Source organism: Cajanus cajan, chromosome 7 (assembly GCF_000230855.2).
Source record: "Cajanus cajan strain Asha chromosome 7, NIPB_CcT2T_4, whole genome shotgun sequence".
In the NCBI taxonomy this organism is placed as follows: Eukaryota; Viridiplantae; Streptophyta; class Magnoliopsida; order Fabales; family Fabaceae; genus Cajanus; species Cajanus cajan.
Window position 1 is genome coordinate 59746766 of NC_138523.1, and position 18458 is coordinate 59765223.

At 32.6% G+C, this 18458-nt stretch overlaps 1 protein-coding gene and 1 pseudogene across 6 annotated transcripts; one reads left to right on the forward strand and one right to left on the reverse strand.

Annotated features, from left to right (window-relative positions):
• The first annotated feature begins 224 nt into the window (after positions 1–224).
• LOC109800469 (uncharacterized) lies at positions 225–13234 on the forward strand. 6 transcript variants are annotated; one of them, XM_083060344.1, is made up of 18 exons: positions 258–1243; positions 2018–2118; positions 2278–2396; positions 2907–2961; positions 3933–4043; positions 5448–5585; positions 5820–6090; positions 6208–6300; positions 6403–6493; positions 7072–7138; positions 9679–9875; positions 9975–10073; positions 11048–11116; positions 11399–11537; positions 11900–12098; positions 12446–12543; positions 12648–12684; positions 12866–13234. In XM_083060344.1, the coding sequence occupies exons 3-18, from the start codon at positions 2371–2373 to the stop codon at positions 13021–13023; spliced, it is 1848 nt and encodes a 615-aa protein (XP_082916470.1). In that variant the 5' UTR covers positions 258–1243; positions 2018–2118; positions 2278–2370; the 3' UTR covers positions 13024–13234. The 6 variants fall into 6 exon arrangements, with proteins under 6 accessions (XP_082916475.1, XP_082916470.1, XP_082916472.1 ...); XM_083060346.1 differs by having other exon boundaries at positions 259–1243; positions 11900–11956; positions 12439–12543; XM_083060347.1 differs by lacking the exon at positions 11900–12098 and having other exon boundaries at positions 262–1243; positions 12439–12543.
• A 2241-nt stretch (positions 13235–15475) lies between these two features.
• Positions 15476–17736, reverse strand: LOC145949666 (uncharacterized; annotated as a pseudogene).
• Positions 17737–18458: the final 722 nt, after the last annotated feature.

Sequence of the window (18458 nt, forward strand, 5' to 3'; positions counted from 1 at the left end):
TAATGATAAGCCCCTGTGGCGGTATTTATTAATAAAAAATTTTATTTTATAAATTTTAATGAATATAAAGTTGCTATGAGTATGGTTTGCAATTTTGAATTTGTAAAAGATATATAATACCTTTAACTTCTCATCTTTTCATGGCGTGTTTACCTTTTCATTTCAGTAGATAATATGTGATTATTAGTGTTGTCTCTGGGGCATTTCTGACAATCATGTTGTATGGATATGAATAGATAAATATGACGATTATGACAAATTTTGAACATACTGGGATTTGTTATGAACTAGTATGCTTAATTAATTTATTGTTGCTTTCTAAAACTGATATTAACGAGACAGAATTGTTGCAATGCAACACATCTTCAGCCAACAAAATTTAAAACATTCCAATTTCAGAACCTCCCTTCCCCGCCCCTGCACTTCCCGCACTCCTTTACCCCGGACCTCCCTTCCCCAACCCCTATACCCCGCACTTCCCTTTTCCGCATCAGCGCGTGATAAGCAGGCGCGTGATAAGCTGAGTTACATGGCAAGGTAGCATAAAACAGTAAACACATTTCTAAATCTAAATTCCATTTTAAGTCTCACCTTCTTCCATCTCTTCCATTCCACTCCTTCTCTACTTCTCTTATCTCTCTTTCACTTTCCAATGCCTTAAACTCCCTTCATGGCCTTTCTCCGTCAAATCTTCGGTCCCAAAAAACACCGCAATCCGCCAAACCCCCGCACCACCGCTCCCAAGCCCAAAAAATCTTGGCCCTTCTCTAAACACACCGCAACCCACAACCCCACCACCTCTTCTGCTCCCTTCACCCACTCTTTCAACGCCAACAAGCATGCCATTGCCGTCGCCGCCGCCACTGCAGCAGTCGCCGAAGCCAAAACACTCATTAGTACCTGCAAAGAGTGCCCAACAAGATTTTTTTAAAAAAAAAAACGACTCAGAACTCAGAAAAGTGTTTTCCGTTAACTGAATCTCCATCTTCGTGCGTTCTTTCTTCTCTCTCTTCGTTCTTCGCGATCGCTCGGTGCTGATCGCGCTCATGGTGATCGAGCACGACATTGAGAGCTGCGGGAGCAGGGCGGTGCAGTCGTCGCACGCTAACCCTCGCCACCACCAGCAGAAGCTGGAGGTGTACAATGAGGTGCTGCGGCGGATTCAGGACTCCGATTGCGAGGAGGCGCACGTTCCCGGCTTCGACGATCAGCTTTGGCTTCACTTCAATCGTCTTCCCGCTAGGTCTTTCACCACGCTTCCAAATTGACTGACTAGTTAATTAATTGACCTGGCTGCTTGCGTTTTGCCTTTCAGATTTGGTTCTTTATTTTTCGGAAAGTGCTGAAAATGATTCACAGGGAATTTCTGTCTATTGTCTTGTGTTTTTGTATATTCCTGCTTGTTTTTGCAATTCGACTGTTTTCCGTGTTATTTTGAACTCGAATTGAGAAGAAGTTGAAGGAGGAGGAAAATAGTTTTTTTGCCTTTTTTTTTTTTTTTTTTTTTACTTTACCTTTGTAAGTGGATTTGCCAGAGTGGTTTTTGTACGACTCTCCTGGTCGGTCACAAGAAATTGCTCAAGTTGGCGGAGGACCCTGCTACACGGTTATTTGTTGAAGTTCTTTAGTTTGTATTTTTACTAGTTTTTACGCGGTTAATTTTTAATTAATAATCCAAATATAGAAAAGTAACTTCCTCAACTTAAGATTCCTGGCAAAGTAAAATCATTAAGTGGTGTTGCGTCTAATCCTCAAACTTCAATAGCTTGGTTTGAATTTTGGATTTGTAAGAATAATTAATTTTCAAAAATTATGTACACAGAAATAAGGAATCGCTTTTATATATAGATATGGAATAGATAAAGGTTGTTGAAAATGCATGGAAATGTTTTTTCCTTGATTGCACTATCAATAACTGCTAGCTGTTATTGACATAAAATTTGGAACTACGGAATCAGCAACTTTATAGAAAATGACACATACGGATTAATTCATTATACTTTCATCCTTAATGCAGGTATATCCTTTTGGTGGTGCAAATTATGTTGATTCCATGCATTCAGATCCTTCTGAGAAAGAAGATGCACAAAGTTCTCTTAACTATTCTTTAAAACAGGGGTAGGCTCTTGTATTTTTGTATCAGTTTTATTTCTATCCTTTCGGTAGTTCAATAAGAATGATCGTTTGTATTATCTAAGCTCTTGTTATTATGCTGTCATTCATGCCACTTATTTATTTTTTAATCTTATTCCTTTGCCTCTCTCTTTGGCAAAACAGGATTCATCCTCCACCTACATTTGGTTCATCCTCTAATCTTGAAGCTCTTGCACTTCAAACAACTAAAAATAGCATTGAAGATGGGGAAGTGCTATGAGTGTGACACCATATTTTCACCGGTAATAAATTCATTATTTTGGAATGTTATTCTTCATGTAAAGATATTATGAATGGGCTTGCTCTCTTCAACTTCAATTAGTATTGCTAAAATGTGTCTTATATAGAAACATGTATTTTATGATTAGGTTGGTATATATAGACTAGGATAAAATCTCACACTTTGAAGATAGTATTTTCCAAGTGCAAGTTTATTGATTTTTTATTTTTTGTTCTAGTTTTAGAAAGTGAGGTTGGAGAATATTTAATTTTGGTATTAGGCATTTTCATCTTTTCAGGATTATGTAGTCATCATGGAAGTATGATGTATAGAAAAAACAAATTGAAGAATCAGTCAATAGGGGCGTGTGTGTCATGTGTATTGACAAGGTTTTCAGATTGTAAAGACCCTCCATATTGAATTTCTCTAGGGGTATCATGCCTTATTGTTTCCATTAGCTTATAGCAGTTACTAAATATATTAATGTTTAAAATTCTAACTAGTGCTAATCTTTTTGCTTACTATATTTTAGGCCCATGCACGAGATTACCTTTTCAACAATTGACAAGCCTAAACTCCTTAGTCAGGTGGTTAATTCTTACTTGATTTTAAATTTTTTTAATTCTTTTGTAAATGGTGCTTTTGAATTATTAAGTGATATTATTGTATTTAATCATCATTATATTTTCTTTTCTGTAGTATTATTCAACTTCCAACATGATAATAAACAATATGCCTTGCTTTTCTGTGTCATCAATTAGGTCAGAGCACTTCTTGCAATGCAGGAAGTAATTCTGGATTGTAGTATCTTTTATATCAACTATGAGCAAATTTCTTGCCAGTTGATGTGGTTGCTGTCAAACTAAAATTATATATTGAGTTTTTTTTTTTTGTGAAGTACTAAAAGTTGTAATTTTGCCAAGTATTTTTTTTTCCACGCAGATTAGATTGGGAATTTATGAAGGTACAAATGTATAAGAAACAACAAAATTATGCACAAATGATTATCGTAATCTTTTCAGTTGTCACCTCTAAACATTTTCTGTAATCATAACTTTTTTGATATGGTTGCACTCTTGTCTATATAATTTATTGTATAATATGAAATGCTAAAGAAGAGTGTTTTACTTTAACTGTTTTTTCTTGGGAGTGAGAGTGTTGATGATTACTTTGGCTTATTTCAATTGCTCTTTTAAACTTTGAAAAAAGGGAAATTTCATTTACGTTGAAAGCTATAATTATTTGCAAAATCTGTGGCTAACTCAAATGGATATTCATTGCACAAGGATAAAATTCTTTGATGTTCTTAAGCGAGTTTAATTTTGATGCATTATCAATGTAAAAATGTTTTTCACTGTCTCATAATGATGAGTTATCACATCACTAGATGAATTTGATAATGTTAAAGACTTACATGAGGTGTCAAATTCGTTCCATGATATGACTATGTAAAACTTTTTACATTATCAATGGCTTAAAATAAAATACTTCAATTATAAGATAGAACAATTGTACTTTACATTATGGGCTGTATGTCACCCATTACTATGCATTGCAGTTAACTTCAATACTTGGTGAGATGGGACTGAATATTCAAGAAGCTCATGCATTTTCCACCACGGATGGATTTTCTCTGGATGTCTTTGTCGTTGAGGGATGGCCTAATGAGGTAGGAAGAACGTAGCTAAGCAATGGCCTCATAAAATCACTAGCAAGTGTTTTGGGAAACAGAGGGACTTTATGTATACCTTGACCAACTTTTTGCTATGAGTATGGTTTGCAATTTTGAATTTGTAAAAGATATATAATACCTTTAACTTCTCATCTTTTCATGGCGTGTTTACCTTTTCATTTCAGTAGATAATATGTGATTACTAGTGTTGTCTCTGGGGCATTTCTGACAATCATGTTGTATGGATATGAATAGATAAATATGACGATTATGACAAATTTTGAACATACTGGGGTTTGTTATGAACTAGTATGCTTAATTAATTGTTGCTTTCTAAAACTGATATTAACAAAACAGAATTGTTGCAATACAACACATCTTCAGCCAACAAAATTTAAAAAAACATTCCAATTTAAGCCAAGATGAAGTATAGACAATAATTCCAAATCATAGCCAACAAAGAGATTTACAGTTATTTTATAAAAAAGAGCAAATATAAAGAGAGAGAGAGAGGACTGATCATGATGCAAGGGATGGTGCTAGCTGATGCCCTGCCCAATACTAGCCAAAGCACAACTGTTGCTGCTGGATGTAGGGGCCAAATTACCAACATCTGATCTCTTGCAAGGTACCTGTTATGTAGCACTAAGGAAGAGGGCTTGGTTACATCATTATCCAATAAAAAGAGGCCTGTTCAATTAAAAGTAAGATTGTTGCTGCCATTGATTTTTTTGGATCTACCAGTGCATTTTTGGCACATTTCAAAGCCATGTCTCAAATGTTTCAGATAAAATTAACGTAGAAAAAGGATCACTATAATTGTATCTTCCATATTTATAGGATCTTTCTTTTGTTAATGTCTGTGTATGCTTCATATGCATTAGCTGGTAAAAATAATTCTTCGTAACCGTGTCTCTTATCGCAGTCAATATTTGAGACTTCCTGTTTCAAGTTTTAATTGAATTCCTTTCCAAACTAACTTAGGAGTATTCTTTACAAGCTTCCTTAATGATCATGCAGTTGATTTCCACAACATAATGAAATTGTTATAGCAATAAAATATTAGAGGAAGGTTTGAGGAATCTTTTTGAGCAACACACGGGTTTCGGTTTTTTCTGAAAAAAAAAAGCCCAACTAAAGGTAGCCCAAAAGAGTTCCGATCCCAATTTCAAACGCTGAACAACACTAGTGCCACGCCGGTCACAAACACGACGACGCAACGCACACGAAACACAGTAATAGTTCTTTGAGCTTAATTTTTCTTTGAAATTATTCAAACCACTGAATGAATTAGTGAATATTTTGTAGATTAGCATAATCATTGCTTAACAATCAGTAATCCATTCAGTTGTATGTTGCTGAAAATTTAACAATAAAACTTGGAAATTGTGATAATTGTAGGGAATGGGAGTGATAAAGGTTGGAACAATCTCAGGGGTTATACTGGACCCTCAAGGGTTTTTGGTGCACTATCCTGCTTATCCATCATCCATCTCTCGAGCTGTTGACACTCTTGGGGGAATTCAAGGTATTCTTAAGGTATAGGCAAGCTAAATTTTATCATATTATTGAATTAGTTAATGTCATTGCCAATTATTATACTATATGTATGAGTATGTACCAATGAACATGGTGTATGAGCTGTTGTGAATTTCCTGATACTGAGTTTGATATATCTATGGATACAAAAAATTGTATAAGTATGTATAAATTTTCTTTCTTCACACGGATTGCAATTTATGTTAATTTTTTCTTCTGGAGTGACATTTGTAGGCTCGTAATTCACAACCAAACAAGTTAGAGCTTCGATTTCACCCTGAAGACCCATATTCGCATCCTGCATTTGGGGAGCTTCGTCCCACCAACAATTTGCTTCTCAAAATATCCAAGAGAAAACCACCAAATGCTCATGATGCCGAAGCTTGTAGCAGCTCTGGAGTGAAAAATAGGGAGCAAGAAAATCAACCAGAAAGTGTACGTGGCCAAGAGGGAAGTCTTTGTGCTGATATTGTTGCTCGTGTTCCTGAGGCTTATTTTTTTGATGGTTAGACACTCGAAATAGGTTTGGTTTTGGTGTTTTTGTGTAGAGATTAGTTAGCTTTATGCAACTTCCTAAGCAAGTTATTTGGTTGCTTTTGTTTTGTATATCAAAATTGTGAAGGAATGGCGGACTACCAACATGTGATTCCTGTTCATGCTGATGTTGCTCGGAGGAAGAAGCGAAACTGGTCAGAGCTCGAAGAACAACATTTTGGTGAATATTTCATTTCAGTGTTTATGTTCTTCGGTTTAATGTTTGAAGTGTGTTTAATGGCTATTTTACAAAGTTTGTGGCTTGCTTCATGTTTTGTTGTAGATAAGGGTGGTTTCATTGATCTGGATCATGAGGATGTTATGATTATAGTGCCTCCAATTTTTGCTCCAAAAGATATGCCAGAAAATTTAGTGTAAGTTTCTAACTTTTCTTGGTTAATGATCATTTACTTATTTTTAAGAAAAAAAATCAGGGATCAGCATACAATGAGTTGGACATACGAAGTAAATGATGGCAGGGTCCTATGACTTGGACAGTTTCAATCTTCACGACGAGGAAAAATCTGGGAGTCCGCTTGAGAGGATATTAATTGTGTTATCTATTATTCTTTTTCAATTAGCTTTTCTAGTTTTCTTGGTTGTTAGTTTGAAATTATTATATAGCTTGTCTTCTTGTGTTCATTTATAGTGCATTGCCTCCGTGATACCCTTCAATGAGGCTTTATTTCTTGTCCATTTATATATATGTATATGTGTCTGTGCATTTGTTTCTGTAGTTTGGGGTATTTGGATAGTGGGATACACAAGGTTCTTAAAATTGAAGTATTAAATGTTTTCATTCCTTATTGTATTTTTCTCTCCACTGATGGAGTAAGAGGTGGCAATAAAGTTCTGTTGTAACTTTTGTTAGTTATCCTTGTAAAGTTTTGACTGGCAATTCCATTTTGTGTTAACTTTATATTGAAGTGATTTAATCATTTTTGTATTTCAGCTTGAGACCATCTACCATGCCGAGTTCAAAAAAGAAACCAGAGGAAATTGTACAACACCCTTTTGAGGTATGGATAAATTTTTCTTAATAGAATAAAGACATAAAGTTTAATCCTTTTGGTGTATTAAAATATATTAGCATCCTCTGGTAAGTGTTGGTGATTGATCCAAGTCTCTTTGACTATCAGTCACAATTACTTGTTTGCAGAATCCATAATATGAGTCACTTCTTTCAAGTCTTTTTATTGATTAGTCTTACCAATTTGTTGATTGTACAATTTCCTATAGCCAGAGGTGAACAATATATCCTCCAAAACGAAATATATCATTGAACAAGAAAAAAAAAGAAGTAAAAAATAGCAAAATTTAGGGGGAAAAGAGACTGCTTTAAACATGTGGGCATTACCCCAATCAAGCTCAGTAAAGGATTACATTACATACATCACCCATTACTTCAAAATAATCCTTGTTTTCTTTTTTCTTGAACATGGACCAACAGAAACTGCTCCCAAGTAGGACCCATCATATGCTCTCCAGGAATCTTGAAAACATTGTTTTTAATTATCCAAGAAAAACACCTTAGGATCCAATTGCAAAGTATTGGATTCTAGTGTGGGTTTATAAGGACTTGAGCTCTCCAACTACAATGACTTGCTTTGGTGTTGTGATTTTCCCAAGGTTTTTATCAATTAGTATCAAAGCTTTCTGCTATGTCTCAGCTGCAAATAAGTGGTGATGTTGGCATTGTAGTGTTACCTAGGACAAGTCAAAGAGCTATTTCATAGCCAGCCTCTGTAGGTGCTAGGGCTGTGGAGTGTGTGGCGAAATGGTATGATCAAATTGCAGGGTATGTAACTTGAATCTCCCATGGGAAGTATGGAATTCTAGTGTGAGGTTTATAAGATTTTGGGGTCTCCAACTATAACAACCTACTTTTGTGATGTGGTCCTCCCAAGGTTTATATAACACAAAGAAGTATTAACTTACGAATATTCACATGCGATTTGTGTGTTGCCAGTCCTGTTAAGATCAACTATTCTTACAAAAGACTTGAGCTAGCAAATGGGTTAATGAAATAGAGACCTTTGATTTTTTGGACTAGCAAGAATGCATTAGAACCTAATAGAAGAATTTACGAGAAAATAAACTTGAAGAATCTGATCCCAAACCCTGCTATCTAAATTAGTGGAGGAATTAATATGATCTAGTAAAGCCGAAATGACTTGTAATTGACTGGCTTATTTATCAATCGAGTATCTATGAATTATGAAAGTAAAATTCCAAATATAGGATTTTGACCAGAAGAAACATATAACAGAACATCCCAAATTTCCTAAAAAAAATACAATAAAAATTCCTCATTCTATTTTTAGTAAATCATTGTTACTTAAATCAAATGGCAGTTTATTTGTCAAAGGTGATAAGGTTAATTTGACATTTGTTTTCAGCCAGAGATGGGAAAGATCACATTCTGAAAACATGTAGCTACTAGGTGACATATACCTGAATAACGATTAAAATGAATTCTACATATTATTTTTGTTTGAATGTCATTGTCAGCAGTCACGTGTGATATTTTTAACAAAAAAAAATTCTCCGGTGATGTTGTGTGCAGACGGGCATGGAGCCAGTTCTTGCAATTGACTTTGACATTAAAGATATCTTTTTCTCAATCAGTAGAACCATCATATTTCAAACTTGTTGAAGTTGAAAGTTCTATGTGGTTCTGACATGCCTATTTTTATTGTTTTTGCTCCAGTGATTTTTGTTTTGCTGAAATTTACTCTCATTGTTCATGAGTGTGTAATTAAACATATAGAGTGAGTTGTTAATATATTTATAGCTTTGCCATTGATTAACTGATTTAATTTCAAAATTATTTAAATTTCTCAAATATATATATTTTTCCTTCCAGTGTATAACAAAAATTGCTTATTGAGTGATTTCACAAATTTATATGTTCTGAATAAGAAAATCAAGTTGTAACTGACGTCATTTGTACATTCCAAGCAGATTTTCCTACAAAAGCTAAACACAAACCATTAGTTTTTAAAATGCAAGTTATTCTTGAGGATCAGTTAACCACCTCCCAGAAGTGGGAAAATTTGTAGCTTTTGCCAGTGATAAACTAGCATATAATAGGACTTGTTATGTTGTAGTATCTTGTAAATAAATAATACTAGTATATAGTAAATAGTTGCATTCCTTCCTTAATTTTCATGCCAATAAAGAAGACATTTATTTCTCTGAAGTTGTGCTGTTAGGTAATGTTCTTTATGTCACTTGTTAAACAGGATAGAAAGAGATGGAATAAAACTGAAAGTTATCTTCTTTACTTCTAAGTTGTAATCCATTTTTTTTTACTGAAGTTGTTTACATTTAAACCATTACTTGATAATTTGAGTTAGTACTATCTTTTAGTATCAGTACCTCTTCATTGTATTTTTCCATTGAGACTTATTAACTTTTCTTTTTCTATAAACTTTATCAGAGGGTTTTTTTTTGTGTTGATATTTCTTTAACCCTTTTTTTTATAACATTATTTTGATCAAAGGTTTTTCTACGAAAAAATCTTAAGATTTATTGCCAAAAAATTGCACTTTTGTAGTTCTGGTTTTTCTTAGCTATCATACAGATTCATAAGAAAGTGAATTGGGAAGAATACATTCCACATGACTCAGATCAGTGGGAGTCACAGATGGTTGTATCTAGAATGTTTGATGATAGGCCTATATGGCCCAAAGATTCACTTACTGAACGCTTGATTGATAAGGGCTTAAGCTTTTCTCATGGCATGCTCAGAAGGTGAAAGGAGCAAATTCTTCTTATTAGCTCTTTTAACTTGCAATAATTGAGTTGCTAAACCATGATATTCATGCAGTGACCTTCCATTCTCTCTTGCAGGCTTCTATCTAGAATTTCTTACTACTTTTCTAGTGGTCCATTTCTAAGGTTTTGGATTAAGAAAGGATATGATCCACGCAAAGACCCTGGTTCTCGCAGGTAAGACTTACTCCTAATTTCTAAATGATATCTTGGATTCTGGTTATACATTTGCACTCAGAAAAGTATTTGATTCCTGTGATAAATATATTTCTGATGTATTGTTTAGTTTGTATATATTATTAAACTACCAGCATTCCAGCGTGTCATGTTATTCTATTTTACCTTTCAATCAGGTAACAAGAAAGAGCTAGATTTAGGATGGGGATCATGATCACTCTGTAAGCCTGTATTGTCTGCTGAAATTTCAGACTGGTTTATAGGTTGGGGAATCAATTTATGGAACATTAATTTTGATAATAATATAGCTGGCATAAATGAGTTTCTCCGGACCTTGGCTTGAAAGAAAGAACTGATTATTCTCCCTGGTGGTCCATGCTTTTATGCAATTTTCATGACTATTTCAGACATTTAATTTTTTCTCTAAGTAGCTTGAATTCATTGGTTCTTTACATCCTAAACTCGTGTCATTAGAAGAATGGGGCTCTTTAAATATTATTTTTATTGTTTTGCTTGTTAGGATGACAATGCATCCCTGGCTGTTAATGAATGTTGTTGTTAGTACTTGTTGATTATGGTTCCATGTGTCTATTTGGCATTTTCTATGAACTAAAGTTTGTGGACAACAGACAATACTGTAAATATTCATTTTATATCCTGTTTTGTTTGTGCTTCTTTTTAAAGTTCCTTTTTGTGCTCCACATCTTATTGTTAATGTGGTTTTCCCTTTTGGTTCATATTTTACCTATCCCCAATAAGGCTCCTATGGTATTTGCATATAAACATATTACATCTTCACTTGCCTGTAAATACAAAATTAAGATGAAGAATTAATACATTTTTACCAGTGTTTTGACAATGCAAAATCTTCATTCTATCAATTATTTTACTGAATTTTTATTTGTTATATTTCTATTTTTGAACAAGAATGAGTCTCCATTCTGTTGACTACGTTTATATTTTTGGTTTAGCAGTTATCAAAGAATTGATTATCGAGTACCTGTCCCATTACAAAGTTACTGTGATGCTCATTCTGCCAATAAGTATGTCTTCTTCTTCATTCTATCTCTTGTTGTTTACAAAGCTGTTCACTATAATTTGGAAGCAATTCCTTACGCGTGAATGCACAAGAAAGAGGAAATAGAAAATAGCAATGTAGATTAATACATATAAGCAAACACAAGTGAAGACCAAGAACTAATTACAATCTCAATTAAATATATTTGCAGACCTTGGATTGATACAACATATATGGTTATTGTCACTATATATGCTTATTATCTTGCCATTGGAATTGTTTTCTCATTTTTTATTGTTTCATGCAGATCTAAACATAGATGGGAGGATATATGTGCCTTTCGTGCTTTCCCTTACAAGTTCCAGACTTCTTTACAATTATTCGAGCTTGTCGATGATTATATTCAAGCAGAAATAAACAAGCCTCCATCGCAATCAACTTGCACTGTAATTTTTTTATATGATTTTTTTTTCAATATCTCAATTTTTATGTTGACATGATATTGTCCAAACATTTGAAAGACCAGCATGCTTTACTCTGCTTTTGACATGTTTCATATTTTTCTAATTCCCTGGCATGAATTTAGAGCCTTATGTTGATGATGAGTTATTCATTTTTCCTTTTTGCTCAAACCAATGAAGTGGCAGATTTATTCTATACAATCTTGTTATATTCTGAAATTTTGTTGCAGTAATTCAGGCCAAAATAGATTAGATATCAGAAAAAGTGCTTGATTTTGTCTTTCATGATTGAGGTTACTGTAAGAAATCCCATTAACTAAGTTGCATCTAAAATGTTTATTTTGTAGTTTGCAAATGGGTGGTTCTCACAACACATGATCAATTGTATTAGACAACGTCTTATGGTGAGATTCCTATCTGTATTTCCCAAGCCTAGCGCAGAGAATTTACTCAGAGCTGCCACTTCAAGGTTTGAAAAATTAAAGAGGGAGTGCCTTAGGAATGTCATGAAGCTTGATGGAGTAGAATGCCAGCAACCTAATTTAGGTTATGCTTCTATTTCTCAAAAAGTCCCTTCATGATATTTATTTTGAGTCATATATATAATTGAAACTTGAAAGGGAGAATTCTATTTAGGTTCATCCGACTCTTTGAGCCAAAGTTTTCTAATTTTCTTCCTCAAAAGGTTATTCGTAGCAGAATTTAGTAATTTAGTTTGGACAAATTTTATTTAATTAATTTGTTATTTGTTGTGAGCCAATGGAAAGTTTATTTATTTATTTGTTGTAAAACTATAATTTAATATATTTCCGAGTAAAAAATTAGTATCTTCTGATCTGTTAAATGATCTTTTAATTGTGATTATTGATAAAACTTTTGCATCTAGAACAAAGGTTTGGAAGAGAATGAAGAACTTGACAATGTTGAAGACGAAGAGGAGGCAGCCGAGGGTAATGATAGTGAAGAAGAATGGGAAGAAGAAATTGATTTGGTAATTCTTGTCTATGTTTACTGCTTTTATGTTTTTCATTTTTATATTGTGTTAATAATGACTTTCTGATCCAATATTTTTTGATGTGTTGTTGACACATGTAGGTTGGAGATAATGAAATGCCTCTGCCATCTAATTCATGTATCCTTTTCTATTTCTACTCCAAATTTAGTCATGTACACTTATGTTTATAAAGATTGAAACATCATTATTGCATCGCTCAAATTTTGCATGTTGAAGTTAACGTTTCACATTGTTAAGCTATTATATTAGACAAAATATTGAACCTGCTGGCACTTTTGAATTTCTTTATAATATACAGACATCAACATGGAGAATATTTCAAGGACTCATTTACAGGAACTTTTTGGTAGCTTCCATCCTAATGCAATTGATGGTGAGCAAGTACTTGCAAATGGCAGCGACGAAGAATATCATATATACGAGGAAGATAGTGAGGAGAATTACTCTGATGAATAATTTGTGTCATTCAGAGTCATCAAATACACATATAGGAATATCAATGTTTTTTTAAGTTACATAGGAGGGTAAATATCATCTTAGGTTTGTTGATTAAATATCATCATGGATCCTAGAATTCACGTTGTTATTACAAGAAGTATCTCTAATTACATTTGTAAAAACAGAGAAAAATATATTGGTAGATGGAAAGTAGTTTTTCATTTAATTATCTATTTTTGTTGATAACTATTAAACAGTGGTGGAAATAGAATTGGTGAATAATGAGATTGAATGATGAACACTAAAAAGTGGATATAGATTACGATTAGTATTCTGCTGAAAACATTTTTGTGATGATACTTGTGACAATGAAAAATAAACTCGAGTGAAATCACCCTAATTATGAAATAGAAATATGTCTATTAAATTCCTCAAAGTTACACGTATGACATATATTGACTTTCTCGCCACTAAGAGAATCCAAATCCTTGGAGGATGGATTCTGGCCAAGTAATGATAAGCCCCTGTGGCAGTATTTATTAATAAAAAAATTTATTTTATAAATTTTAATGAATATTAATAACTGAATTGAGCTATATGTATATCTACATATATATATATGGGAAGAATATTTTTAAATAAGTTAGTGAATAAAACATTTAATTAAAAGGCATTTTCAGTTTTTTTAGAGTTTAAATTATGTTTTTTTTCTTTTATTTTAAAAATAATACTCCAGCCTTTTGGAGATAAATACGTGCTTAATTTACTTCATTTAAAAGTAAATAAAACTTCAAAACTCATTTTTTTTTTATGACTGACAACATTATTTAATTTCACGGAAATCATTTTCGTGAAAGGTATTTTTGTCAAAAAAAAAATGCAGCAGTACAAAGAGAAAAAAATGGGTTAATAGAATTGCTGAAGAATCAATTCAACCATTAGCAGCCTGTTGAATGTAGACAAAAAAATAAAAAAATAAAAACATTATTAGCAGCCATACTCAATATTATATTAGTCGAATGGATAAATCAAATCTAAATTCATTCTACTACAATCCGTCAATCCCACTTGAATGGGTCTTATCCAAATAACCATAAAAAAAGAAAGTCCTCATCGACTAGAACCTAGTAGAGACTTTTAATTTTTTATTTATTTATAAATAGTTGCAGTGATTTTTTTTAATCATGTTATCAGTATGTAATATTTTGTTTAGTTGAAGATTAATTTTTATTGGAAAACTTGTCTGGTTACTTTTAATACACAAAATTAATTTATATATTATTATAATAAAAAAATAATAGGGTATTCACTATTCAGTTACTTCTTTCTTCGGTTTATGATAAATATGATATATCATTATATATGGTTATTACGATGATATTTATCGTTTTGGAATTATAGGCTTACAGCAAGCAAGCAGGGATTTGAGTGAAAAATTCTATCACTGAGGATTTTTATTTTCTTTTTCTCTTTTTCCCCCACCAGTGATTAAATGTAAGCAATAGATATTCCATTACCACACTCCTTATTCATTAAATGCACAGTTTCTTTCCCAACTTCACTATTTAATTATTATAATAATATTGTAGTCACTCTCTTCCTAGTTGGTAGTTGAAGAAACAGTTTGCAGTTAACTGATGAGATATGATATAGCTACAGTTTTGTCACATTCTGCTCTCTTACTTTTTTGCACTTATTTCACACGTTGCTAAAACCATTATAGTTTTCTAAATTCGTGTGGTTAAGTAACTAGTAGCGTTACATTCATCTGATCTTAAAGTTTACTTCTTGTGTTTTAATAATTTTGTGTGTATAATGAGAAAACAATAATCATTCTGAACCAAAAACGATATTAACTTATTTATTTGTATGCAAGTCTCCTTAACTTATCATTATTTATCCAGTTAAAAATAGATTGAATGATTAGCGTATGGAGCTGTGCACAATTATAAGTACATTAATAATTATGTAGTGATGGGACCAAGATGGGGTTGTGATATAGAAGATCTGAATCACACTCATGAAAGTAACTAGAAAATGAAGTTCCCGGGCTTTGGGGGAAAGGAAGAGGATGAGTATGACAAGGACGGCTTTATTACAATGGATATGCAGTTTAGCTTGAAAGCTCCTAATTCTTGCAAACACTTAAGACAGCAGAAAAGCAGATACTGTGTTGGTGGCTTCTCAATTAAGTTATTTGTACAAATTAAGAACTTGAGCTTTAGATTCACAATGGATAAAATTTCCCAAAAAATATTCATAGAAACATAAAATAAATCAAATATCTTTCATAAGTTAACAGAAATTAAAATAAACTTTTGGGAAAATTAAATGAGTTCTTTTTAACATAAAAGTAGATATTATGGATGATAGTCCTATTGTGTTGATTAATTATTGATTTGTATTCTTAACTTTTCTTTTTACCAAGGTATTTGAATCTATGATCTTATACAGATTATCCAATTTTTTCACCACTATACCCAATTCTAGTAACTTGTTTCAATAATTTCAATCTATCATTTCAATATTAATTTCCATTAACTCTAACCTGATACGCTGTTTAGTTTATATATTCCATTTAATTCTGCAAGAAAAGTAAATACCAGTAGCTACACTGTTCCTGTTTCATGAATTGCAAGCAAATTTAATATGCTGAAGAAAAAGGAAAGAAAAAAAAATTCAATGAACGAAACCTAGTCACAAGAAGAATATCCAGTGTATTGCTAAAACAGAAAAGAAAACAGAAAACTATATTTAATGTACAATTACATCAGTGACAACTTTCTTAAATATAATTACTAATAGAAAATGTCAATAAGGTTAATTTGTTTGTATAGATCCTCAGACATTGTGACATGCCTATCATATTCTTCCTGAGGGAGAAACTATATTTAGAAAAGACACTCGAGTATTAATAAGGTGCTTAAACAAGCAATCCAATCCATTTTCAAGCTCTTCAGTGACTACCACCACATCAGCCTCAAGCTCTTTATAATATTCTCAGCCTCAAACTCCTTGGTTGTGTTATCCATCACCATTCTACAAAGTGCTAGGTCCATCTTTTCAATTTCATTTACATTCTCTTCATGATTGTTGTATTGAAGTAGCACCCCTTTCTTCATCACTCTTGACACAAACGTCCACTTATTACTAACCTTTGACCTTAAGATCGGTGAAGAGAGAAACCCCACCAGTGACTGAAAAATGGAGCTGGTGATCAAACTAGCTTCTCTTAGAACCCTCACAACTGAAGAGAGATGGAGGTTAAGATCCAAAGGAGGAGAGGCCCCAAATGATGATGGCCCTTCAGTGTGCTTCAACAACACCAAAGATTTTGTGCATTGTTTCCTTGTGATTCTTCTTAGACTCAAATATGAAGACACGTGGCTTTCAATCACCAAGTCTCCAACCTTTCTCCTTCTGAGTGCTGATTGAAGGTCTCTAACACTTCCTTTCATTACCATGAATGCATCCCTTGTTTCGCCCAGAATGTCCAAGAATCTTACAGGGAAATCTAGCAACTCATCAAGCCATTTGTGGTTGTGGTGATGAGATAATGCTTGTTGAGTGAGTGGCAGTTTCAAAAGATCTTCCATGCATTTGTATAACTCTGCAAGACTTGAAAGACCAAAGAGAATTCTCTCCACCTCAGAAGAAGAAAATGCTTCCCATGTTTTGAGCTTGTTCAGCTCCTCCTCTATTGGAACTGTGCTTGGATGTGATCTTGTTGGCAAGCTTATGGAGCGAAAAGTAGAAGAAGCCATAGCTGCCTTTTTCATATCTCAGTAAAAAGGTTGGCGTGAGTGACTAGTGACTCTTGTTGTGGTTGAGGTTCAAACTCGTGTATGTAGAAAGTTTGAACTAAGGAAAAATTCACCTGTGTCTGCAAAACGTCTAGGAGAAATTAGTACCTGTGTTTTTTACGAGGATACTCTTTAGTAATGAAAAAAAATATATATATATATATGAAGGGTGCTAATATTATATGCGAATGATGAGTGTTGTGTTGTTTAGTAATACCAAGGCATGTATGTATGTGTGTGTGGTTTTCCGATATTGTGGGTTTGTGATTATATATATATTGTGGTTTATGGATGTTGTTGTGAGGTCATGTCATGTGTTAAATGGAAACCCTATCTGCTATGTTACATAGGGACTAGGTAGTAAGGTGGACCTCCCAAATTGGCTCTGCTGTCTTTTTGATCTCACCGTCCCTCATGTTGCGTCACTCAACTTCCATACAAAATCATGCACAACATGGCCCATGCAGGGGCTCTACACAGTAGTGGCATGTACGTAGCAGCCTCTAGTTAGGGAGAAATTATTAAATAATATGAGATTATACATGTTATAGTTGCATCAATCTTTATATCATATATGAACCAAGGTATTGGCTTAATCGCAAAAAATTAGAGTAATATAAACAGTCTTGAGTTCGTTACGTACAATTCCAACTTTGATCACTTCTTATCTTTTGTATTTGGTACCGCTTCTTTGATTGGCAACAACAATGTCACTAAAATAAGTATATCGTCAATTACTTTCTCTTAGGATTTGAATACACTTTTCGCTTGCTTTGTTGTTATCAACTACATTCAATAAATTTGTGATTTAATCATATCATTTATTTTGTTCTTTTAGTCAAAAGATTGAAGTAAAAATAATTTGTGTTGAAAAAAAAGAAATTTACATTTTCATTTTTGTTTGTTTTCATCCCTATTATATATATATATATATATATATATATAAGTTTGTATAATATAATTATTTATATGATATCACGTGGAAATTGGTCAAAAACGCACATGATCCTATACCATATAACAATTATTTCATATTAAGTGAAAATAAGCTAGAAACATATATAATATTCCCTATGTAATTTTTTTCTTCGTGAGAATTCTATTAGAAATGAGGATTTTTAATTATATAGGCTAATTAAGAGATCATTTAAACGTAGTTTAATAAAGGTACTATAGTTTTATTTGAAACTTATCTTTTAAATACTTAGAACGTAATGATATATTTTTATTAAATATATTTTTTGCAACATATAAGATTTTTTTAACTAATATATGGAAATTAAGAAAGTTAACTAATTTGGTTAATGATAATAAACCTTTTAATAATTTTTATTATTTCTTCAAAATTATTCTTTTTTATTATTATAAAAAATGTATCATTATTGCTTAGATAGCTAGGCACAAGTATCAGTAAAAAAAAAAAAACAAAAAAAAAAAGATAGACACAAGTGGTAGCTACATAAGCCTTTAAGAACGTTATAACAAATGAGAGATATTATTTCTTTAAAATTATCCTTAATCCTCTCACCCTTTCTACTTAATTGTTCTCTATCTATAATATTATAATTAATGTGAGAGAATAGTAGTTATATATATTTTATCTTATTAATTTATGACAAGTTATCTTTTCAAATCCTCGCAAGGGAGAAA